Genomic DNA, 26,218 nt, shown 5'->3' with positions numbered 1-26,218 from the left:
ATTAACAATCACCAGTTAATTTTATTATTAATTTATCTCTAAAAATGTGTAGTTAAAACAAAAAGCTTTTTATAAATAAAAAGTCATTACAACATGCCTTTTTAAAATCCTTTGGATTGGAATCCTTCCTGAAACTTAATTTTGTGAAAAAATTAATTCTAAATTTTATCACCATTTATAAGACGGACTTGATTATCATTATTTTTTTTCATGAAAATGGTTTTTACATGGTTTAAAATAGTCAATTATAAAAATAACTAATTGCACTCTTTTAACAGAAGCATATTTACCACACTTTATAAAATAGTGTTTTCAATGACATGGATACACTATTAAAACTAACACTGCAAACAAACTTTAGTTAAAATGTTAAGCCATATGTTTTAAGTAAGAGTAAGAGGTAAAGACTAACTGATTGATATTCAGTTAATTTATTTTATTCGAAAATTAATTTGTATAAAAAAAAATTGTAATCATACTTAAATTCACAAATCTTTTTGCCAAAAATTGACATTGAAAAAATACAAACTTATTTACAAATTTTAAATTAATATTTTAGATAAAATTAGGTGCTAATTTTCTATATCATGAAGAAAATAAACATTAATATTGTGGTAAATGGTGGTTTTATTATAATTTATTTGTTTTTGAAAACTAGGTAAGTTGTTAAATGTTAAGCGCTTACTTTATTAAGAATATTAGGAAGTAGTTATGTATTTTTTTGTAAACTAGCCTAAATTGTATATGAAGCTTACTATTAAAACACCAGGATTTTTTTAATGGGGATTTCTCGGTAAGGTTAGTTAGTAAAGTAATGTAAACCTTGTTAGTAATGTAAAGAACATTTGACTCAATCTCCTCCATGTATGGATTTAGTTATTTTAGAATACTAGCGCAGACAGTACACTAAACTAACACTTAAGGATGTAGCTACGTTTACTATTGTAGCGTATCGTAGATACGCACTAAATTGTACATACTATATGGTGTAGTATTTTCTATACGATTTTGGTGTATGTGGCAATATAAATCCAGGACACTAAGAAAATAAAAAACAGACGTCACTCAGAACAGACTTTTAAGACGAGTGAGCATGTATTTTTTCCTTTGAGCGTTTCTATTAGAATATAAATTAATTACCGTTGTTTGTGAAGAAATATATCAATTTAACAAAGATAAAATGGGTTGTGATTTATAAATATAGAACATCCCATAAATGGTGACCCCGACAACAGAATGATGCTGGTGTCTTTTCCAAAACTCCCATACTATAATTCAACTATTATAAAACAACTTTATCATACTTTCTTTCCAACTATAAAGTGAAACAGTACTAGGAATATTAAATAAAAATCTTAATTTGTTGACTGCTTGTTATTTGTAAATTATCTTAAGGACAAGTTCATAATATTAGCAGTGTACACACAGACAGCATACAAATTACAACTAAATATATTTTTAGTCTGTAACTGTCAATTTCTATCTACTCAGTTGACAGTGAGTACTGACACACTTGTTTTTCAGCTGTTTACATTTTACACACCAATTTTACTAGATTTAGGTCAAATTTATAATTAAGTTTCCTAGGAAAATATTACTTTAACCTTATTAGTGCAATATTTTATTATTCTAAGTATTAAAACCAATGTAGAATTATATATATATTGTGATGTCTTGTTGTGGTAATGAGTTAGTTTACAACTCGGTTATTAGCGAAGTTGTAACATCAAACTTAGTTGAAATCGTAAATCTATTACATAAATTTAATAGTTCTTTCTTCGCTTTTGGTGCTATAATTATTGTTGGTTCGGTAGTCCTATTCACGAGGCGAAGAAGTGTCAAGTTTCACAAGTGACTACTACAATGAAAGCAACAGTGATATGTGTATATCATTGATATAACTTTGTAAGGTAAGTAAATTTTTCTTGTTATTTGTAAAAGACAGTTAATATAAGAGGAAAGCAGTTATATTACTTGTATTAAACCTAACTTTCATACATACCATGTTTATTTTGTAATATGCTAAAATGTAAAAAGTATATGACTTTGCATATTTATAATGTCCTATGAAGATAAGGCGTTGCTAAATGATTAAGGTGTCTTTACCTATTTTAAGGTGGATTTTAGTCTCCTAAATTCATTATCAAGTATCAATTATAAATAATCTTTAATTAATTTAAGCAAGTCTTTACTTAATTTATTATTTAGAAACTAAATCCAGACTGTGTGCAATCCAGGCAATTTCTTATTCAAAATAATATTAGAGTTGATTTTAGTTGTTCTGGAAATTTCTGAACTTATTATTTTATTGATCTTTGTATCTTGTGATTTTATTGATATTAATGTAAATTTGGATAAATTACTTAGTGCTTATTTTGTAATATGAGAGTAATTTTACATCTTTCACAGTTTATTTTAATAAAGGTATATTTTCTTATTAATTGGGTACAATTGAAAATTTAAAAAGTGTTAGTAAGTAAACACTTTTTGGTAATTTTTGAACAAGAACAGAGCCAGTACCAGTTTTAGTAAGATCACTGTTAGCTACTAAACTAAATAAAGGGTATCAAAACATGTTGTGTTGAACATCACTTGTTACTATAAAATTGCAATAATTATGATATTACCTATTTCAGTGTTTTGTTTTGTTTTTGTACTGACGGAATTATCACGAGAACTTTACAAAATTTTTAGTTAAGATGAAGTCATCGTGTTTTGGTTAAGGAGTACCTAATCAAGGACTGGGCTAATGTAGCAAATTGATTTTAAATAGTCAATACATTAACAAAAATAGAATTACTTTCGAAATTCCCTTAAATGGAAATTGAAATGATTTTAAGTATATATATACAATTATTCTAATTTTGCTTTATCAGAAAATACAGGTCTAACACGTTTAATTAACTAGAAATATGATAATTTGATTGCAATGTAGGAAAGTGCACTTTGTTATCTCACCTCAAACGAAAGTAAGCGCGACCGGGCGCCCGGCTAGTGTGGGTTACCTCAGTGGTATGCGTAGACGGGACCATTTCACTTTTCTAGACAGAAAGCATTTGTGTTTCTATAAATATATTTTACAAATATTGTTTTAAACTTCTAATTAAATCTCTTCGAAATGAATCATCGTTAATTACCTATATTTTATTATTTTATTTCACACGCGGTAATGCGATCGTGATTTGATGTTTACTTTTAGATTCCCGAATAAACTGTTAAATACAAAAAACATTTCTATTGAAAAGTTTAAAACACACTTAACTTACTTAGCTTCATAATATTATCTCCAGCTTCTCAAATTTCCTTTTAGAGACCTGGTTTTCTCGATTTTTTTTTTGTATGTATTTGGGGGATTTATTTTTGCCTGCGTCGTTTGTACGAACGCTTTAGTTTTTCTAACGTAAAGTAATTCTTACTTACGAGAATTCATAAAACAAACGCTAGTCTTTCGTCCGGTTTTAAAACTGTTTTAGGTTGTAATTTATACGTAGCTTTAAAAGATCTGTTTCGTCTTCGATCTTAGAGATTACCTAAATGTGTCATTATAGTGGTTTACAGCCTGCATCTCCCAACGCAACGGAGTAATATAAAAAAAAGTAGGTACTAGCTTCTGTGGCTGTCACGCCATGTTATCTATCCTCACGTTGTTTCCCTCGTATCGCACTAACGAACGACCTAAGTGTCGAGTGTAATACTGCATTTACATTCAGCCCCAGTGAGCAGGGAAGTGGGCAGGACGAGTGTGTAAACGTGATACTTACGACGAAGTACACACACACACACACACTCGACCTGCCCACTTTCCTGCTCACTACGGCTGAATGTAAATGCGGCATAACATCACTGTAAATGAGTGGTAATGGTAACAAAAAAAAATGATAGTAAAAATTTACCTACGATACCTAATTCCCGTTTTATAATCAATTTGTATCAATGTGTCGTCTCGATTGGGGCAATGTCGTTCCCATTCCAGAAGGTTTCACTCGATTGCCCTCTCGTTTTTAAAACCACTTCTACCAATTACAGACAATGATGTCCATTGTACACGCTTTTACCGAAAGGACACCACGATCAATTCGTCATTTACAATTTATGTAATGTCAATCTGTTTCAATCAGTGCGGTGTCTGTTAAAGTGTATTGTTATACTCGGAGTCGTTACATTATTTAATGGTAGATTAACTATTATTAAATTTCGTAGTATAAAAAGGCCGTAAGGTTTTTTAACTTCTATACAATTTTTTAAATTTTTATCTAATGCCCTAAGTAATTAATGACTTTGCATTTAAAATTTTAGAACATTATCTTATCAAATATCATGATTTTTGGTTTTGCATTGCATGCTTCATCCACTGTTGTAAGATTTTTAAATACAGTGTAAAGTGCAGGAAACGTACGTCAAACTCTCTTAAACGTCGAAATCACGCTGTTTTGGTTGTCCTGTCTTTTTTAGTCTCAATAACACTTTGTAAGTTGCCGAAATTAGTTAAAACTGCGGAGCTGTGTATGGTATTTTGGTGCTTTATTGTCCTAGTCCGTAATAAATTCGACTATCGGCGTCATACGTACCGAACTTTTTAAGAAATCCGTCATTTTGTTTACAAATTGGGATTGCTTGAGCGTGATTATCCATGAAGATGCCGCAATATCGCAAGATGCATAAAATACGTAAAAAATACAATAATTCTGTGGTGCAGAACAAGACGTTTGACAAAAATAACAGACTATACGCAAATGGCGTTCAAATATGAATTGTGTTTTTTTGTAATTACTAACACTGGTCTGAAATAAACATTTTCTTTTCCTAATATAGATTTTTTTACGTTCCATTTTAACGTTAAAATTTGAACAGTGCCTCGAGTGTCGTTATATAGAGTTGACACTGTATTTGAGACTTAAGTCTGGCTTTAATCTTGGCGTGAGTAGGTGAACCACAATACACGAAAGAACCTTTATTTTATTATAGGTATGAAAATCTAGTTTGTATAGTTTGCAGCTTCTGAGTTCGGTAGGAGGCACTTAAAATGTTGGTTTTAATTGGTCTTGCATACCCCGCGTATAGCAGAGTGCTTTCCTGGAGTAAATTGACGATAAAAACCATCCGGATATAAAGAAATACAAAGTCCAAAGCTGTGTTTATACTAAACGAGTATCCAAGAACTTACAAATAGGGAATGCAATCTCCATTCGAGATCTCATGGGATTAAAAATAATAATCTCGCAAGATATCGGTATTTTCGAGATCTGTGAACGGTAAGTTACAGTTTATAAAGAATACGAGGGTACAATTATAGTTTTTGTTTATCCGTGATATTTTAATACTAATTTAAACTCCATTCATTATTATTACAAAAACCGTGTACAATTGTTGGTATATTAAAATAAAACGCCTTATTCAGGCAAAACACGTTTAAATCGTTCTGCAGTCGCTGATGTCGCGGTATATGAGAAAAGTCTTGCCACGGTGTGAATCGTTTGTGAATTGTATGTTTACAAGTAAGACATTAATAGTTGTAATAGCTAGATAATATATTAAAAAAGTTTTTTTATAGAACAGGGGGCAAACGTGCAGGACGCTCACCTGATGTTTAGTGATACCGCCGCCCATGGACACTCTCGATGCCAGAGTTATCGTGAGTGCGTTGCCGGCTTTTTGAGAATTTGTACGCTCTTAAAAAAGTTCTTTAAAAAAACGCTATCTATCTGTATTTGGTAATGATATAACTATCTTAAAACGACGAAGTAGTATTAAAAGAAATTACTAGATTAATTTTATCAATATTAGTATTTCATATATACATAACAAATACTTGTTTTATAGAATTGCTTGCTTTTAAAAGAATATGCTTCAACTTTGACTTCTCTTGGAATTGTGTTTATTAGATGATTCCAAAACAAATCCAAAAAAAAATTGATACCCCAAAGTAAATTGACATTGTGCAATTGATTGAATAAATTTTGATTTCTTAAATAAGGACAATTATTTTTTATTATGTCCAGTTTAGATAATATTTTAAATATTGGTTGATTGTGCTTTGTGGACCGAGAGTTGCTCCATTGTATACATTTCTTAAATGATGCGGGCGACAGAATCGCGTCTGTTGCATGCAATTTATGTGAATAAACCCAATGTTCACGTATCACGTACAAAAATAAATGCAAGTTGCCGTAATTATGTACTTTTGTGTCATTTCGAACGATTTAAGTTTTTTTATTCGCATTGTGAATGTTTTAATGAAACGTTATTAATATCTCAATTATTTAAGACAGTGCGACTATTTTTACGAAACTTAGTTAGACCACAGTTATGCTATTCACAGTATTCTTGGTTTAGCGGTCTATGAGGACTCTCAACAAATGGGCACTAATAAGGGGCATAAATAAGGTTGGGAAACACTGCATTAGGCCCAAATATCCACGGCGTGTGTCACCTGCTCGAAAAGAAATTATCACGATAAAATTAAAGAGGGAATGAAAGGATTATTGCCAGTGCCGTTATATTAACTTTGATTTATTTATATATATACATTCTAAAGCAATGTACATACACATTGAGTATCACTTAACATCAGATAAGCCTGCTACCCGTCTGCGTCCTATAACGCAAAATAAATAACATTTAGCTTTGTTCTAAATCAGTATTGCGTAACCTCAGTTGCAAGTAGAAGTAAATGAGATGCCGGCTGTTGGGGTGTTTTATATACAAATTTATATTCAACATAAATATTAACAACGCGCACTGCGTCAACGCTGAATTTGAAACTCAGATCGTGATCGCAATTGACTTTCATCAAGGTACATACATTGGTAACTTAAGACGCAATTTCATTTTCGTCAAAATAAAGAGGAAGCTAGGTAGTAGAGGAGTATTTATGTGGTTAAACGTGCGACATTTATGCCTTCTGATTGTGCACCTATTTATTTAGCTCGCTAAGTCAAAGACAAAGTCATTTATTGATTTAGATAACATAACGTACAATTAAGAATATCAATAAATAAATATATAATAGATGCTAAATGCTTATTTCACATTTACTGCCAGTTCTCAAGTCAAGGGCCAAAACCTGACGAGAAGAACTGGCAATAAACTCTTGGCCTATCTTTTTAATTTCCAAGTTTTTTGTTACAAAATTATTGTAAGAAGCTGCGACCATAACACCATTTTCCACTTGATATCTTTATGTAATTAATCGTTAATTAATAAAAAAAAAATAAAAAAAAATAATCGGCCTGTAAGGCCTTAAAAGCTTTGTAAGACCCAAAGAGTGTTGACGTGACAGAGCCTGACTTTTTCGAAGATGTCTTAAATATATAGAAGGTTCTAAGGATTTTGATTAAATTTATAGTAATGGAGGTTAAATAAGTCTAGTACTATTGAATACGCAGTGGCTAGACTGCAGTAAAAACTTGACAAAGGTTATTGACCACGTTCTCTATAAGATTCTTATAAAAAGTCGTTCTAATACAGCCATACAGGCGATACTTGCCGTATCAAAAGGGTGACGGAGAGTTTATTGCCAGTTATACTCATTTTCTGTTTTTTCACACATCACATCAATGTAAAATAAAAATCTACAGTTTCACTTACAATGTATGATAGTAATATTAATAATTTTAAGTTCTTATTCAGATACATTTTTCATTTACATTTGAACCCATTTCCATTTTAATCTTCTTCTGGCGTATCGTTGTGCCCTTTTTTGGCAAAGGCCGCCACTCTCTGCCATGTTCTGTTTCTTTTATTTGGTCTTTCCACCTTCTTAGTGATCTCCCACCTTTCCGTTTGCTGTACCTTGGGCACCAGTTTAGTACTTTTTTCCTCCATTTTTCTGGTCCTCTTATCATAATATGCCCCGCCAATTTCCACTTTATTTATTGTTATTGTAACTTCTGTTATCATAGTTATTTTTCTTAAGGCATGTATTCTTTATTTTGCCTCTTCTTTTCTTCCCTATATACATCGATCCATCGATCTTTGACACACCTGTCGCTTTGTATGCTGCGCTTTAGTAGGCGCCCAAATTTGCGATATGCGAGTACAGGTGGTATATAAGTATTAAAGAGATTTTGTTTAATTACCATGTCTTTATATTTACGAGACAGATAAGATTTACAAATGAAACAAAACATTTTTTCCAAAAAAACATACAAAAAACTTATAATAATGATTATAAATTAGGTACCTACCTGAATGTTGCCTAACTATGCTTTTTTTTAATTTATCACCTGTACAGGTTCTGAGTAGTGTTCACTCTATTATAAGAACTTAAAGTAAATTTGGTATTAATTTCTAGTGCCGTTCATAAATGTACCTTGTGTTATCCAGTAACATAATCTGTTATAATACATAGCCAAGTCTTTAGCCTTATGTATTTAATTATGACATTTTTCCAATGACATACTAGTTAGTGTAAATTACCAGTCGTAGTTGCTACGACACGTATAATTTATCGATTTATTTTGATATACTCAATTGTTTTTGTTTTCATTATCTAGCACCTAAATATGCACACATAGACTTTCTTTGTCTTAAAATGCAGCGAAAGGATACTTGCGTAACGTATTAAATCTTTGAGAAAATTGAGCCGTCACCAAAAAAAAAATAGCAATATTTTTTATTTCTATTGGTTAATGTTCAAGAGAATTAAATATGTACGTACATTCGAAATAAATAGGCTTTTATTTGAAGTAGCTATGCCATACGTAAATTTAACCTTCAGTATTTGATGTCGGTTAACAACGTTTATTTCGCCTCAAAGTCAAAATTTAAATGTAATAAAAATTCATCATACATAATACATGCCATGAAACGGTTCGCATCGTCCTACATGTTTCAATTCTGGAGTATTCTTAAAATTGTCTATCTTCTGCGACGTTGAAACAACATACCGGTTATATTGACTGATTTCTATTGTATTAGGTACTTAATAACAACGTCATCGGCTGTTACGACTATCGGTTTTTACGACCAAATATGACTAATCCTTTCGATGTCTTTATAATAGATTATTTGTATGTCTGAGTATACTCGCAAATGCTTGCCATACACGGACATAGTTATGTGGTAACTACTAAAACGATTATGGTCGAGATAAGACCTTGGATAAGAATGTGCCGATAACCTTTTTGTTAGCTTTTTTTGAGAGCTGCTATAGTTCCAAATAGGACGACAGTATAATAGAAAAATGTTATGAACTATTCTGTTACATTTCCATAAAAGGTGTAAGACCTGATTTCGTAACAGAGCTGCAGTCATTAGATACCATAATAATATAGATTTGAGAGTTTATTTAAATTCTGACATAGTAAATGGTTCTAGACAATCTAATAAAGAAATCGTATTTTCCTAGGGGCTTGGATCAAAATCGTGCGTTTGAACAGCTTTGCTCAAATGAAGATTTCTACGTGCAAGTCTCAAAATATGACGATATGTGTCAGACACATATGCTTGATCACCAACGTTCAAGTATTACGCAGTTTTTGGACATTCTCAACCCGCTCCCCCCATGTAACGCGCCGTAACGTTTTTCTGTACCCAATAGGAAAAGGTTTCCTTACCACCCAGTGACTAATTAATCCTAAAAGTTGCCATGTCTGTGGTGTAAAGTATCTGAAAGTCGAAAATAATATTAATAACGCATAATTCAATCCCCGCCCCGCATCGTAACGTTTTAACCCAATCACATAACAGATAGCCTAACACTAACCAACATAAATTCTAAATTCAAAACCTACTTTAACATGCATTTGTCGCGCTCCTAAACAAGACTGCTATGGTTACAATAATACAAACCACAGCGGTTATCTAATGTAACAGATTGTAATATGTTATTTTGTAAAATAAAGAGAAAAAAAAACTAAAGAACTAACTATTACAAAAAGAAACTAATCATGTATTTATCGCTGACATACAACTGTAGCTTCGAAATTGTTACAAGTATTATTATTAAGTGGTGATTCTAAACTTATTAGTTTAAGGATCAACGGGCAACGATACTCTATAACTTCAATAGCGATGACGTCTCTGATTTTAATGTTGAATTCTGCGCGATCTTAAGCGATATCGATGGATATTGAAAGAACTATCTATCTAACAATATATACGTATTAATGTCCATATCGCTATTGGAGAGTATAGTTATTGTAGGATTGCTCCTGGTTTTGCTTCATGGCGTTTTGCGGTCACACAATATGGCCGTAAGTGAGGGTGTAGAAAGCCAGATGGTAAATTTATTCGGGAGGCACCCAACCGTATTAATGTAACTATTTTAGTTTGATTAGATTCGTACATAAAAAAGCTAAACGTGTCGGTTCGGCCAATCTATCTCACGATACAAGGTACAAGGTCAAGTTTTAATGTAGAATAAAAACTAGAAACATCTTTTATCCGGTCACTTGTTACGGTTTAGTGACCTACATACCTAAAAATGTATACGATGAAATGATTATTTTAAGATTTATAGTACAAATATTTATCTACTGCTTAACCTTTATATTTTGAATTTCGATTTTTTTTATTTTTTTTACAATATACCTTTACACAAGACTGCATTACACATTGGTAACTTTTTTTATACTAAGTATTTCTTTTCTTACATTCCTTTTTTTTGCGACTGAGGTGTATACTAGATGCTGTGGTCTCTGGCAGAATGTCCAGCGCTGTGGAACATTCTGCTGCTCAGCATAATGCTCTGCCAGGGTAAATTATAGCCACAGAATACACGCATTACACATTTGAAACAAACCAAATGGGAAAGGGGATCTTTTTATGTTTTTGATATCTTTAATTTTATTTTTTCTTTGAGTATTGTAATTTTGTGTGTGTGTTTTTGTTTGTAATAAATGTTATGTTATGTAAACCAAAAATATCAAAAGTTTAGACTAAAATGCATTTAAAAACAAAAGTGTGCATACATCAAATACCATAAGTATATAGATGGATTCTTAAATGATTTGGTGGAAAAGATGCATTCAGCACAATAAGGTTGAGGTTAAAATAAGTTATACTATTTTAAATTATTTAACTTTTTAACGCCAAATCAAGAAGAATGTATGTCGTTCATTTCGTAAGAACTTGTCTACGAATATTGAAAATTGTGTTATTTCAGTCATTCCGTTCTGAAATGATGAAGACAAGATATAGCCATTGCACGTATCAGTGATAGTGACGTAAGTAAATCGGCGTGATTCGCCCAGGCTTTTCGGGGCCCCCACCAACTATTTGTTTACAAGACTCGGCACCGCACGCCGGCACTCGACTCTGGCTTGCGCGGCGCGTCGCACCGACAAACAATTGTCGTTTACCGATAAGTGATCTGTGCCGAGTTTTTGGATATCCATAGATGAGCGTTTGCGCCGGACCATCTGGTTCTACCGCTCCACCTAATACAATCGTAAGTGTCTCTGTTGTTTATTACGTCAGATTTCGTGAAGTTTTCCAAATTTGAAATGTTTAGGAGTTTTTGAATTTGGAATGGATAATAGTTGTATGATTGATGGATGGATGGATTTTTCTAGCATTAATACAGTTTGCCAGTACGCTCACGTGCGTTGGGAAGCGGTGGGTGGGAAATTGGCGATTGTTTTGTTTGGCGCATGAGCGTCCAACTCACTTCGCGCACTTACAGAATCTTCGCGCTATCAAGATTAGGTCGTAGATAGATAAGTTAATATTCATGTTTTTTGGGTACATTTGATGAAATATCGTATTACTTAAACATGAAGTTGTGAAGGTCGTTTTATGTCATTTGAGCACCATTTCGAAACAACCGGTTGGGATGTTTTTTGAGTTGTTGTAATAAAATTTACATATCGCAGACAGGGATCAAACACGTCACTAGGGAACGCGTTAGTCACACTAAAAAAGGAATTTTCATGCTTATTTTATTTTTAGCTCTATTATTACAGTAAATTGTATTGAATTGCGTTTTAAGTTATTCACGAGATTATGTATTGGTTTTATTGTAAAAAACATAGAAAGCCAGCATATGTAACAAAATTCGAAGAAGTTTGCGATTTTTTAAGTGTGTCTCGTACAAGTTTAGGTACGGTTTTCTTAATATATTTTAGATGAAATAATACATAATCTCTCCAAGTATTTGTATCAATATGAAATTTCTTACAGTTGTGTATCTAAGATTTTAGACATATAGGCCGCATTTTGGATGTCATCTGGCGGATGTATCGTGCACCATATGAGCCCTTTCATTGGCTTTTTTGACATAAAAATGACGTGAACTGTCTACATATGCTGTATATGAAGTTAGGTTAATATATTCATGGTTTAGAATTATTGTGTTTGAAGCGAGGTTTACAAAAGAAATTAAAGACGATTCGAGATGCATATCTGTTTCGATTTTGACGCATTTTTAATCTTATTCAATGGTGTAATTGCTTCAATCTATTGCATCTATTGACAATCCCCTACTCTTAGATTATTGTATTTCTTGAATTCGGTTTTAGTAAAATATTGATTAATTTGTTAATTGTTTTTTTAAAAACTCGCTTATATGGTTGCCTGGTGGAGTTTGCTTATTATCTATAATGCCTTTATATCGATGTTTTATATCATTGATTTTTTATTCGCAAATAAATTTAATATTTTGTACATAAAGTCTGTGCCGTGTTTGCTTAACTGGGCGCAATGCACTTTATCTTGTTTAGCCATATTAACACTGCAATTCACTTTGATTACATGCACCGATTTCTGCACTACTGATAATGTTTAATTAAACAATATATATTATGTAACTGCTCTACTTGAGATACAAGTAAACAGCCGTGATAACTTAGATATACGAAGTATCGGCGAAATGTCAATTACGGAATGCAAATATGTTGTTACCTAGAGTTTATTGGATCCTTGTAAATTATTTTGGTACACGCTTTATATGTATATTTAAGTAATATATACACTGTTATATAAACCTATGTAGCGTTAACTAGCTGTTAAATGTGATGATTCCATTATTCTTGTGTTCGTATGTATAAGAAGCACTTTATTAACTTGAAAATTGGATTACATTTAAAGAAAACACATTTTTACCGGATTGAAGCTATGTATAATTATTTAACAGCCTAAAATTATCAGACATCTGGGTTCCAATAATATCCAAATGACATTTAACACCTTTGTCTTCAGTCACCGTGACCACGCACGCTGTAAAGCACGCGAAACGTCGGGAAAAATGTAAAATTATGTTAAATAATTATAAGTTTATAATAATATACACAGCTTCAATCCGGTAAAAAAGTGTTTTCTTTAAATAAATAAAAGCTATGTTAATAAAAAAACAATACCATGTTTATTTGTTTATAGAGGCGTATTCTAACGCTCTTAAGATTTTGTTCTGTTGTGTCTCTAAGATTTTAGAAAAATAGGCTGCCCTTTGTATGTCATCTGGCGGATGTATCGTGCACCATATGAGCCCTTTGATTGGCTTTTTTGACATAAAAATGACGTAAAACTAACTACATATTATGCTGTATACGAAGTTAGGTTAATATATTTAAAAACATTACTATGGATTACATTTGTTTATAAATACGTATTCTAACGCTATTATTTCTGTTAACAAAAATTTGGGAGGTTTTTAAATTCGAAGGAGACAACCAATGTCTCCTTTTCGACCTCTAGACGTTCTAACCTTTCGTCTCTTGGTATTGGTCATAACCAACCCTTATTTAGGGACTGTTTTCAATTTTATGGGAAAATTCCAGAGAGCAAGCTATCACTACAATATCCCTATATCAAATACAATGCGTGTTTGACATACGATGGTTAGAGTCAAAACTCTACTGTCAGGCATAGAAGTGTCAGATCTGACACGCTATTATTTCTGTTAACAAAAATTTGGGAGGTTTTTAAATTCGAAGGAGACAACCAATGTCTCCTTTTCGACCTCTAGACGTTCTAACCTTTCGTCTCTTGGTATTGGTCATAACCAACCCTTATTTAGGGACTGTTTTCAATTTTATGGGAAAATTCCAGAGAGCAAGCTATCACTACAATATCCCTATATCAAATACAATGCGTGTTTGACATACGATGGTTAGAGTCAAAACTCTACTGTCAGGCATAGAAGTGTCAGATCTAACACTTGTCTATTAAATGAAACGGATGCAATCTGTGGTCTAACGCATAAAAGGTTGGCCAATCGACTTGTATCCAGACCATATAAATAAATATAACAGGTTAGGTAGTTTAAAATTCAGATTCCGTAACGAACGAGTATGTCAACTGTCAAATGAAATTTGACAGATGAGATAGTTAAACTCAAGTATATGAAAACGTTTGGATATACTTAACTATCGTTTTTAACCGGTTACAACACTGATAATTTTTTCTTATCTGTCGTTGACCGATGCTTAGAACCGAAACTCAGTTATTAGGGGTTATCTTGTGAAGTGAGTGACTTAAAATGGTTAAATGTTCGTTAAAAATATCTGACCAAAAGGTTAATTCGTTCGTGTTGAGGTATGTTTTATTTCATAACACACATGTATATGTATATATGGTAATATATTATATATGTACTAATGTAGATTTGTCTATGTGCGATCAGTAATAGACACAAAACTATGTTACTCATTACTTAAATCGACAAGCTTTTTTAGTTATTCTTCTGATGCATCAGTTTTTCAAGTTCACTTCTATAATTTAATATAATCTCCCATAGATTATATTTAATTATATTATATGATTTAAGAGTCAAATGAAATTGTCTGAAATAGGTTTTCTTAACATACTTGCTGACCCGAAAGACGTAGTCATGTCTTATAAAAACTAATTTTAATAGGTATATTAATAAAAATATATATATCATTCAAAAACATAGTTGTTCTTGTTGCTCTGTGATCTGTGCTTAACGATATCTGCCGCTGACATGTATTGACAGTTGTATTAAATTAATAGTCAAGTATTTTTAATTGTTTTATGTTGCACTCAACCTTTTTTTTATTCATAAGAGCCGTTTACTGACTTTAATAAACACGAAAAAAAAATAACGAAATTGTTCTGTTTCGACTGACCAAGGAAAATAGTGATTCAGTTGTGTATAGATGCAGCCTATACACGGATCTATCAAATAGACACCTCGTATAGTACTAAAAATCATTTCGTCATTTACCTTATCAATTTTAATAGAGTCAAGTGGCGCGTTCTAGTTCTACCATAAAAGGGAGTAATAGTTCTTAATTTAAAAATGTTTAATATCCTATAAAGTAATTAATTTACAATTCGAAAATACAGAATTGTGTCACGAAATGTCTTAGAAATAATTTAGTCTGTGGGTAAGTGGTTCACATGGTTTATCTGCGTTTAATCTGCTCCCGAGTTCGGCTAGTTTTGACGTACTTGCCTTGAAAATAATGTACGATCTTGTGCCATACCCGCTCGAAGGACATAAAATATCGAATTCCAATTTACTTTAATTATAAGTTGAATGCAACGCTAATAAATTAAATGGGTAAGCTTTATTGTAGACGATAAAAATTTGATATACATTCATATCCACCTGTGATATATATGTACACATATATAATATCGAGCCATTATTATACTTGATACACATTGTTTCACGGGGAATCGAGTGAGAGTTATATGCCATGCTTTTTTGGGTCTCAGACAACCAGTGGTTTAATATAACTTCCGTAAGTAAAATTCTAATGAGTATGCCTTTTGTATCGACTACTATAAAATGTAACTGCACAGTTTACTTAATATTGTTTCACGTAAAAATGCATTCTCAATGTCAGCTGTCCGGTGCATTACTCGGGAGAACAATGAAACTGTTGTGTTGTGAAGGTTTAGGTTCACAACCTGCCTCGATCCTGTTTTTAAAGTTAGGTTAACGGACTCAATGCCGGCAGGTTTTATAGGCAATAAAAGGAGTAAGATGAAGGGTTTTATAGCTTGTAAAATTTATCGCACCATTTAAACGCTAAATTGTAACGGTGTAGTTCTAATCAAGCGTAGCGGATAATCTGATTAAATTAGGAACATCTATGTCTTTACAATCTGCATACACTATAGTCTTAAACAATAATTTGTTGGAATATATTTATTATTTAAGTCATCATTAGCGTTGGATCTTACTCTAATTGTGTGGTTTGACGAACAAGTCTCAAGAATAGAATAGAATTCTCGAATATTGTTAAATGATTACCAATCATTGGAGTTGACAGGATGACACAATTTTATGACATATTCAAGGGTAGATCGGAAGGAATTGTGTCAGTCTGAATCTTGTTTAAAATGGTACGTTGTATGCACATAATGAAAATTAAAAAAGCCCAGTCATCATGTTTATTTTTGAGTACCTATAAACTATCTTAATGGGTAGATGAGCTATAAGATGCTTGATTTAGGAAACCAAGAGAATAAAATTAAACGACATCATAACACTACAAAGCTGAATTAGATAAAACTTAGTTAAATGTATTTAATATTTTTTCCTTTCGTAAACGCTGGTGGACCTACTTGATTATATTATGTATTCCGTCTTTGGCGATCGCTTTAGTATATTTGTTTTTTGTTGTATCTAATTTATGTCACAAAATCAAAATTCAAAAATCATTTATTCATGTTGGTAACATAATGTACACTTATGAACGTCAAAATAAAGAAATTTAATGTATTTAAATGCTTCCAATTTTACATTTACTGCCAGTTCTCAAATCAAGGGCGTAGAACGGAAGAGAAGAACTGGCAATAAACTCTCCGCACTCTTTTTAATCGGCAAGTTTTTTTACACAACGTTTGTAAGGAGCTGCAACCATTACACCATGTTCCATATGACATCTTGCGTAATCAAGAATAGTAAAAATAAATTAAAATCACGTGAAGGATTACAGGTCAGGATCTTTAGTAATACGTAATGAATGACAGTAAAATTAGATTGATAACAATCAAAAAGAAAACATACGAATGGTATGATTTATTATTCTGAATTTAACTTTGGTTTTATGTAGTGCAGTAAATGTTGTAACTTGATAAGCATCGATGTCGCTGTAAGTGCAGTACGGGCGGCCAATTAAACTTTAATAGCCTGTTATCTTTTGTTATTCTGTTTATCAATTAATTTAACAGTGCGATCGGTGTGAAAATAATTTATTCATTTGGAAAATTGTATAGTGAAAGTTATATATGATAAATAAAATGATATATGCACACCGAAAGTAAAAGTCACTTTCGGCATCTCAAACAAATGAAAGTAATACACCGGCCTAGCTTGTATTAGTTTCGCTCTCAGCGCTCACCGCTGCGTTTCTTGTTTCCATAAATTATAACTTTTCCGAAATCGTGGACCTCGTTTTGGACTTTGTGAACTTTGTTTGTGCGCTTTAGACGATATAGTTTGGTCAAGAATTCGTAAATGTTCATAAAATTTGTATTTGTATACAAAAACGCGCTATTGGAGTACCGCGTTTTTGTATAACGCGATTCCTGTGCCCTATTACACGGTATTTCCCGCCTTTTAACGCGGAGATTTGGAAGTTATATTTCTGTAGAAATTTATAATGATTTGATAATTAGTTTTAGGTAAAATTGTGTCAATTAATTGTAAAAAAAATGGTTTTAATTTATATAGTAGTACAGTAAGAGATTACTGTTATTATAACAATAATAATATAAAATAATAACGCGCCATCTTGTAACGCGGAGATTTCTCAAGTTATATTTCTATAGTATGAAATTTATAATAGTTATGTGTTTATGAATTGTTAAAAAAAGTTTTACAAGAATATTCCTACGACATAGTACAGTCTACCGGTACGCGTCTACCTCGCGGTAGACTAATTATAGAATATATAGAATATAAGGTATTGGCGGGTTTACTGTATATTCGAGTTTTCTAACTGTATGATGCCCATGTGCTTTTAAATCTCAAGTCCATACAAAAATCTTTTCAATTACATTGTATTGTCCGTGCTAAGGCTTGGAAAAGTTTTTGTTTTTATTTTCTTACAAAATATAGATTATTATAGGATTGTCATCGTCGACCAGTATACGTAAATCTTTTGTCGTAAAGCGATGTTGCTTCAAAGCAATGTGGATATATTGTCGTGGTGAACTTTTGAAGTTGTATTTTATTTGTCAATCTAACAAAGCACCTGGTTATTGAAGGTGAAATTGGTGTCATCAACGGTTAGCCGTTGGCAAAGTAAAAGTGTTCCGAAATAAAGTCGCGAAATTACATTGCGATTTCCCCGTATCGGGGGCGATGATGTGGGTCGTATAACAGCTTTAACTGATATTTGTTTTTTTTGGGACAATTCAGGGTCAACTTTCAAAGTGAATTCATGGTCAATCAAGTGTATGTACATGGTTTTTTCAATGACGCCCGCTTCACGAGGTCTATATTTGGAACAATTGTTGCGGCCTAGTTTACAGAACTACATATTTGTTTTCTTTTAACTCAATCAAATATAATTAATTGTTAAATTTGATCTAGATTTGCACACTAATTAAAAGCTACATATATGGGTGTAAAATGCGGTTTTGAGCTAAAACAGAACATGACAGACACATTTTTACGTGTTTTATTTGATCGAGTTGTGTGGTTCTTAATTTCTGTCTTGTATCTTTGATCTGGGCAATTTAAATTCGTTTGTTTATTTTGCTAATTTATGTAATCAAGGCATTTCTCGGCTTTAATGTATGGTGTCTCGTATTTATGTTTCCGTACTGTATTGAACTTAATTTAAGTAACTGGCCTTTCAAAGAACATACCTCTTATTACTTACATTGACTCAACAAGTTGAGTGATGTAGCATAGCCAATATTTAATATGCATAATTTGTACTGCGTAGTGGAAACCAGTTGTTTTGCGTCTTGTAATATTATCTTTTGGTATCCAATCAAACATAAAATATTTAATAATTGGTATTTACTTGTGTCTCTCATTGGCGTCCTTTCATGACTAAATATATAAATATACGATACATTCGGAATATAGCCAGTTGGGCAGAAGCTAAGATTTTTAAGCTTCCGATTTCAAATGGTCCTAAGTCCAGGATCAACAAAAACGATATCCAATTGTGTAATAAGTTAAACTTAGCAATACCAGAATTCATTATTATTTACTTTCAGATTACTTGCGCGGAAACTATATGTGTAGTGATTTTTATTTGATATCTATGTCTCCCCTCTGAATACAGTTGAATAGAAAAACGAGTTCGTTGAGTTCTGATCCCCTGATAACCTTATAATCATGACTGACAGTGAAAAGTATTTGAACAGTTTGTTGATAAAAATTATTGACACCGGATGTTTGTTGGCAAATTATAAGTTATCAAGAGCTACTCAACAGCGTTTTTATCCCCAAGATTGATATGCCATATAGAATTAATTGTAAATACTTAAACATAGATTTTTCATGGCACAGTTTAATAGACTCTCAAATAACATTCCAGTTTAGGAATACCAGTGTGTACAAAAAAGACAAAGGAGCTTTAAGATGTGCTTTGAAAATTAAAAGCTTAACAAGTTTCACAACACCTCCGTTTACTTAGAATCCTCCACAAACATTGGTAGACTTCCTACACGAATGTTAAACAAAACGAAGCAACATATGCGGCTAATGGAAGAAACAACAAATCCTCATGACACTTAGCTTTTAACCTTGACACTTAAATGGAAAGATAAGGGTACAAACGACTATTTTTATCACAATTTCTCAAGACAGTGTGTGGAGTTGGTTATTATTTATTTTATTTTTATACTCAAAAACAGGGGAGCTATACACGATAAAGCGTCAGAATGTGTTTCGTATTGTACTATGATTTGCTTGTCTAGTAAATATGAAATACTTCTTCCTATTACAACTTTCGTATCAGTGTATATAACAGTTATACTTATTAGACAACTGATATGCCTATTTACAATCAATACAGATTTATATTTTTAAACGCGAATCTCGTTCTGAACCGGCCCTCACCCACTTAATGCAATACGCGCTTGGCTTTTTAATGAGACTTATACATAGCTATCGCTGCTGTGCAAATATGAGAGAAAAAGAAAATTTTATTTATTGCTACTCCAGGAAGATTATTTTGTCCGGCAGTTTTATTGAGTAAAGGAATATAGGACTTGTTTCTAGGTCAATATTCTTAAATTCAAAGATCGGAAGTCCGAAGGCGTATCTGACATTATCACCGCCCCTATAGGCCGAATTTCATGAGTACTTTCACCGTGTCTTCAATTGAGGGCAATTTAACAGCTGCAAATGCGAACATAGTAATATAATTTGTGGGGCTTCTCGCTTGTATGTTTTGACACAATTATCATTACACGCGGTACTGTACTACTTTATATGGTAATCCGTAATCTACAGTTAATTAAACCAATAAATCAAGTCGTTTTGATCCTTTTAGATGTAGGTTTTTAAATGTTATAAAATAAATTATTACAAGTAGAGTATTAATGGATTACATCAATAGTAGATTATAGTCATGGCGATATAAAGATGATTGTTTTTAATAAGTTGGTCATATTGATTTTCATTTCATATTTGAATTAATTTTACCTTCAGTTGAAACATTTGTTAAAGGCGCTCACTGATAGCGTCTTCATTTAACACCTACTTTAAACAATAAGTAGAGGTGAATATGTCAAATTGGTGTATTTGTGTCGCAGTTTGTTAATGACTCACATATATAATTTGCTGGTCTCTTTGTGAAAGGATTTACCGTTTTGTATGACGCTTCGCAGGTCATTACATCGAAGCTGTTAACCTAACTTCTGAAGTCCAATGATAGTTAACCAAAAGGCCACATCTGTAGGCATGAGATAAACAATGTCAAGGGCTGGTTATGTCATGTTGTGCAAGCTGTGATCACGTTCCGTTAGACGCTATAAAGATTTCTTATCACAGCTTACATCATTATTAAATCTAGGCGACCAGTCGACAGTTTAGTATGCATAATTTAAAATTCATAGTGTTCGGTAATTTCCCAATAGACCAACGCTTTTACTGCACGATTAATTTTAAGTTTTATGTACTTATGGTGTGCAACGTTTTCCTTAATATATCTCTTCAACGATGATCGATGTTAATGCTGTAATATAAACATTGTCTAAATAGTTAATGTACTTCATAGTTTTACTTATTTTTTATCTGATGGTTGAGGGTTAATAACTTTGGGAGGTACTGATTAGTAATTTGAATTATCGTATTGAGCCGTGAACAATTGCTGAGATAACGACTTTTTGTTTTGTTTTGTTGATCTCGATCGTGATTGTGTTTTAATAAACAATTTAAGATTGCTATTGATGGTTAAAAGGTTTTATTTGTTCTCTGAAAGTTATTACGGCTTTGTGACAATAATGTATAGAATCTATAAATCGCATTGAATCTGCGATATATATGACAAGGTATGTAAACAACAAGACTCGTATGATAAAAATAAAGATACAAGAATTCAGGGTCCTGTCAAATGATGTTTTACGCAGGTATTGCATTTTGATTACTTGTTACTGGTATATTCGATCGTTTATTTCTTAACGCGTATTAAATATCGATTTGAGGTTGCGGTTACGTTGGCTTGTCTATTTTGACTTGGATCATGTTTCCATTAAAAAGGAACTTCAAAGACTTATACAATATTCTCAACTTACTCAAGGATGTTATGACTTTCCGTGGCCTATTGAAAGGGATTGCTTATAGAACTGTTTTGGTAAAGCACTTTTAAATCTGACCTAGGTTGGTAGATGTATTTCATTATGCGTCGCGACTGCCCCACGCGAATGGGGCTTTAAATTAGGGATTCATATATATTCGACTTAGGGTCCTTCAAGAAAAGAGTGTACCAATTCTTAAAAGGCCGGCAACGCACTCGCGAGGCCTCTGGCATTGAGAGTGTCCATGGGCGGCGGTATCACTTAAAATCAGGTGAGCCTCCTGCCCGTTTGCCCCCTGTTCTATAAAAAAAAATATGATGCTCAATAGAACACATGACACGCAATGAACTAATAAATAACCCAATAAAAACTTGATTTTGTTTTATTTGATATTTTTCCTTAAAATAAATTGGACGTATAATTAAATATTGTATACATTTTATTAAATTACAGTAGGCCAACTTGTTTCTCTTGAAAAGGCCTACATTACAAGAGAAAGTTTTTTGAATAGATCAGTTATAAAGAGATTCGGTCCAGCTTCGTTTGTATAATGATAGATATTTATTAGTTCAAATATAAGAACAAAATGTTCTTAGAATAAAATTCTAAACTTTTTAAAAAATTATAACCGGCTTTAAAGAGCGGTGGTTTGGCCATTTCGAAGGAATGGATTTATATATATATACTAGCTAGAAAGACATTTAAGACTAATCTAGTGATGTTAAAGTTGACTGACCAGGAACGTACAACAGGTACATTCTTGGACCAAATTCAAAATGAATATTGGTCGAATCTATATGGTATATTTGTTTGGATAATTTAACAATATTAGAATAACTTCACAAAAGTTTGGTTAGTTTAAAATTCGTTACGTATTTATAAATAGGTTATCTAAGTCATAAATTTATTAAAAAATTCTATGAAACCGGCTCTATCGCGTGTTTATCTGAATATTTGCAAATCAAATTGACTACAGATCGAATAACAATCGATGAATTAATTAATCTCCACGATTTGCACGTATAAAAGATTATTATGTAACTATTACTTGCACCTGCGATTCTGTGGATTTTGCCCACGAAAATACTATTTTTCTTTATGAGTTCTAGATCTCATTGCGATTGTTTATCCATCCATATATAGTTATAATCACAATAAGATTAAATCAATGACAATATTTTCTGCCTGTAATTCATAAGCTGTTTTTGTAAATTTCGTTGAACGCACTAATCTCTGAACTTTAGGCTGAGTTTTCAGGCTGAGTTGTTAGGTAGATGATCTATTTTGAGAGCAGTGTTGGGCTAGTGGTTTTAGCGTGCGACTGTCATTCCTGAGGTCGTAGGTTCGATGCCGGCATTTAACATTTGCTCGAACGGTGTAGATAAACATCCTGAGGAAACCGACATGTCTTAGACCCAAAAATTCGTCGACGTGTGTCAGGCACTGGAGGCTGATCACCTACTGGCTTATTAGATTTAAAAATGATCATGAAACAGATTCAGAAATCTGAGGCCAGGACCTAAAAGAGGTTGTAGCGCCACTGATTTATTTATTTTTTAGATGATCTATCTATAATATACACGACCGACACCGCGTATTTTAACTTTCTTCGTAGAAATTAGGGGTACAATCTCATATTGTTTGAACTTGCCCGATCCAATCGGAGTGGTAACAGGAAATGAGTAATTTAAAATATTTAAAAGTGTATTTAAGCTTTATTTTTTTCATTTAGTAATAATTGGACCCCTTTTCAAAGGACAGCGTTGATTTAAATTTCGTATAGATAGTCAAAAGAGTCGATATGCGCTCCTACTTATAGTAGGGGAAACCACAATGCTACATTAGGGATTTACTCGAGCGTCATAGAGACCTATTGGGTTGTGAAGCTTAGACAATTCTAAGTAAAAATTTATACCTTTTCATAGGTGGGGGGAAGGGGGGAAAACCTGAGCCATGGACATACTCGTATTTTTTATAATGTACGTATGTTAACCTGATTGTTAGCATGGTGGGGGTGCTCGTACGAAAGGGTTGAAAATGAGAAAAAATACATTTAATCGAGCGCGTCAGATTTTCTAATGGGATGTTAAGTGAACCTATAAAAATGACCCCATCTAATAATCTGACGGTTTGGATGTGACGCAAAAAGTGTATGTTGTTTAAGTAAACCTTGTATTTATGATATTATAATTTTAAAATAATGCTCTATAAAAAATTATTTACCAGAAGAACCGGGTTAGTTCGATGATATTATAAAATATTTATACATTTTTCTAATGTAAATTTTATTGATTTTTGCTATGTAGTTTTATCACAAAATACACATTTAATGTTAATATTACGATTTACGTACAGTAAATATTTACATTAATATATTATTATTTATATCTCCTGTGTTCCAAAATTATAGTATGATAGCTACTACTCTGTATAGGAATTTTCGAAAAAGTTAAATTTTTGATTTCATCCGCTTTTGACTGGCATTTCGTAATTTTTTCTCATACATTAAAATGTATTATTAATTGATGATTTAACTAATAACTATGTAAACAAAAAGATTATAGATGAGAAGATGTTATCTCTTTACAAATTTTAATTTAGTAACGAATTCTGTCTTATCACTTATATATATAGCAATAAGTTGTGGTAATACAATTATATTCCGCCTATTCACCTTGACCGGGCGTCCTCTCACATCGTCAACAACTATCATATAATGAGGATTTATACCTACTTGCTTTTTAAAACTGATCTAATGTGTGTAACTATGAGAACTTGGAGAAACTAATCGTTGGTAAAAGAGAAGGCAAAAGATCACGTGGCCGTTCACCAACCAGATGGACCGAACAAGCGAAAGACTCATCGTCTTCAAAGCTATACAATGTCATAAGAGAAGCGCTGGACAGAAACCGGTGGAAGCAGATAGTCCGCGCTAAATGTTTCGTTGCTGACCACGACGCTCAGACATGAGCTGCTGACTAAAGAAAGAGAATGTGTGTAAAGTCGTGATGGCATGAGTAGTCGGGGTTGATAGCCTACCCGGTTATTTGACCAAATTAGAACAATTGAGTGTCTCAACATCCCTAATGCACTGAGAGAAGCTGAGGATAGAGTGGAATTAAGAAAGGCATGAACTTAAATAATGAAGAAGATAAATTTGTGTATTTTATAGTGTTAATATACAAGTCTTACTTATTATACGAGTTTATGACTTTGAACGATCAAGATAACTAATACGACTTTAGCGGGTTTTTTGCCATATCATATATACCTCGACTATCCTTCATTATCACAGATGGAGTAAGATAGCATTGAAGAGATTAGCGTAAGAAGTAGAAAGCGTTGCATAAGCTATTAATTTTTTGGTTCTAAATCATGATTTCTCATAATGTTTTCTTTCACTGTACTGCCAGTGGTAAATGCACTTTATTTGATCAATTATAATAGCCTTGTACCGTATCTGTGTTAGCCACACTATTACTTTCTGAAAAATCAGCATTTCCATCGAGTCCTGAAACTAAATACTAAGGCAGTTCGGTATTGTATATATATTTATTGGCTTAAGCGTAATGTTATTTTCAATCAATAGGTCAATCCTAAAGGTGGCTCCATGTGAGCACGTTACAAGTCGAATATTCGGAGCGCCGAGCGCGCTCCATTCGGCTGTCGGTTTTTTGGCGAATCCCTTTGAATGTTACATTACAAGTCAGTCGTCAACACCTCTACGTCCATTAGTACCATTTTGACTGCAACTGTGAATGGTATGGAGCACAGGCGAATCGCGAATATAGTCATAACAACATCAGAACATAGTCGAGAATATCGATCAAATATCGATGTCAGTCGCCACCTATAGGAACCACTAGACGAATATTGCTCTTTTACTATTAATGTTAACTTACACATAATGTCGAAATATATATGTATGCATGATTAAATTCGTGCGTGCAACTGTGTAGTGACATGTTGCTAAATTTATGAGTCTCATCGTCCATTTATTCTCTTTTCGTGTTCAAGGACTTGAATGTTTTCTGGGACTACTTAGTCCGTCGCTTAGTGTTATTTACGTTTTTCATTCTTTAATTACATTCTTTCAAATAAAATAAGCAAATATTATAAAAAAAGGATAGATTTTATTTGTTTGTAATGTATACATATTAAACATACATTATCAGTGAGTATCATTTGTATTATAACAACACTAGAATGAATAGAGAGTTGGTGGTGAGTTCGAATCCGGGATGTGTCAAATCTGTCATTTTCATACAAATGTAGTTTCGACTCTCTACATACACTGTTAAGGAATCTTGACTAAGCCCACTGATGATCTACTTGCCTAATAAATAAGAAAAATTAGAAAGAAAGAATTCGTATGATTTACATTGACTATAAAAAACTTATTTATACAATTTATATTGCATTATTATTCAGGGACTCTATGTGAAGACCCTAACTCTGAAATTATGCGGCCCCTTGGGAATACTGCGCTGGCAAAAGTGCATATATGTAAAAAATTGAAAACATAAGTAATAATGCATTTACAGAAGTTAATTTATAGTTTGTGAACTAAAATTTTGAGATAATTTTCTCGTGTTTA

The 26,218-nt window shown here is 32.5% G+C and overlaps 1 protein-coding gene across 3 annotated transcripts in view; it reads left to right on the top strand.

Annotated features, from left to right (window-relative positions):
- The first annotated feature begins 1,638 nt into the window (after positions 1-1,638).
- The window catches only part of LOC111000835 (solute carrier organic anion transporter family member 74D), a 47,320-nt gene continuing 22,740 nt past the window's right edge, over positions 1,639-26,218 (top strand). The window contains exon 1 of one of the 3 annotated variants that reach the window (XM_022270426.2): positions 1,639-1,910. Coding sequence is in view for 1 of the 3 variants with exons in the window: in XM_045632504.1 (XP_045488460.1) it covers positions 14,420-14,475 (56 nt within the window). In the remaining 2 variants the exon portion in view is untranslated. Of the gene's footprint in view, positions 1,911-11,236; positions 11,393-14,388; positions 14,476-26,218 lie in introns of those variants that run through there. The other 2 variants (XM_022270424.2, XM_045632504.1) reach the window with 2 other exon arrangements.

Source organism: Pieris rapae, chromosome 20 (genome assembly GCF_905147795.1).
Source record: "Pieris rapae chromosome 20, ilPieRapa1.1, whole genome shotgun sequence".
NCBI lineage: Eukaryota > Metazoa > Arthropoda > Insecta > Lepidoptera > Pieridae > Pieris > Pieris rapae.
Note: the sequence above shows the minus strand (reverse complement) of the source record. Positions and strands in the feature narration are given on the sequence as shown.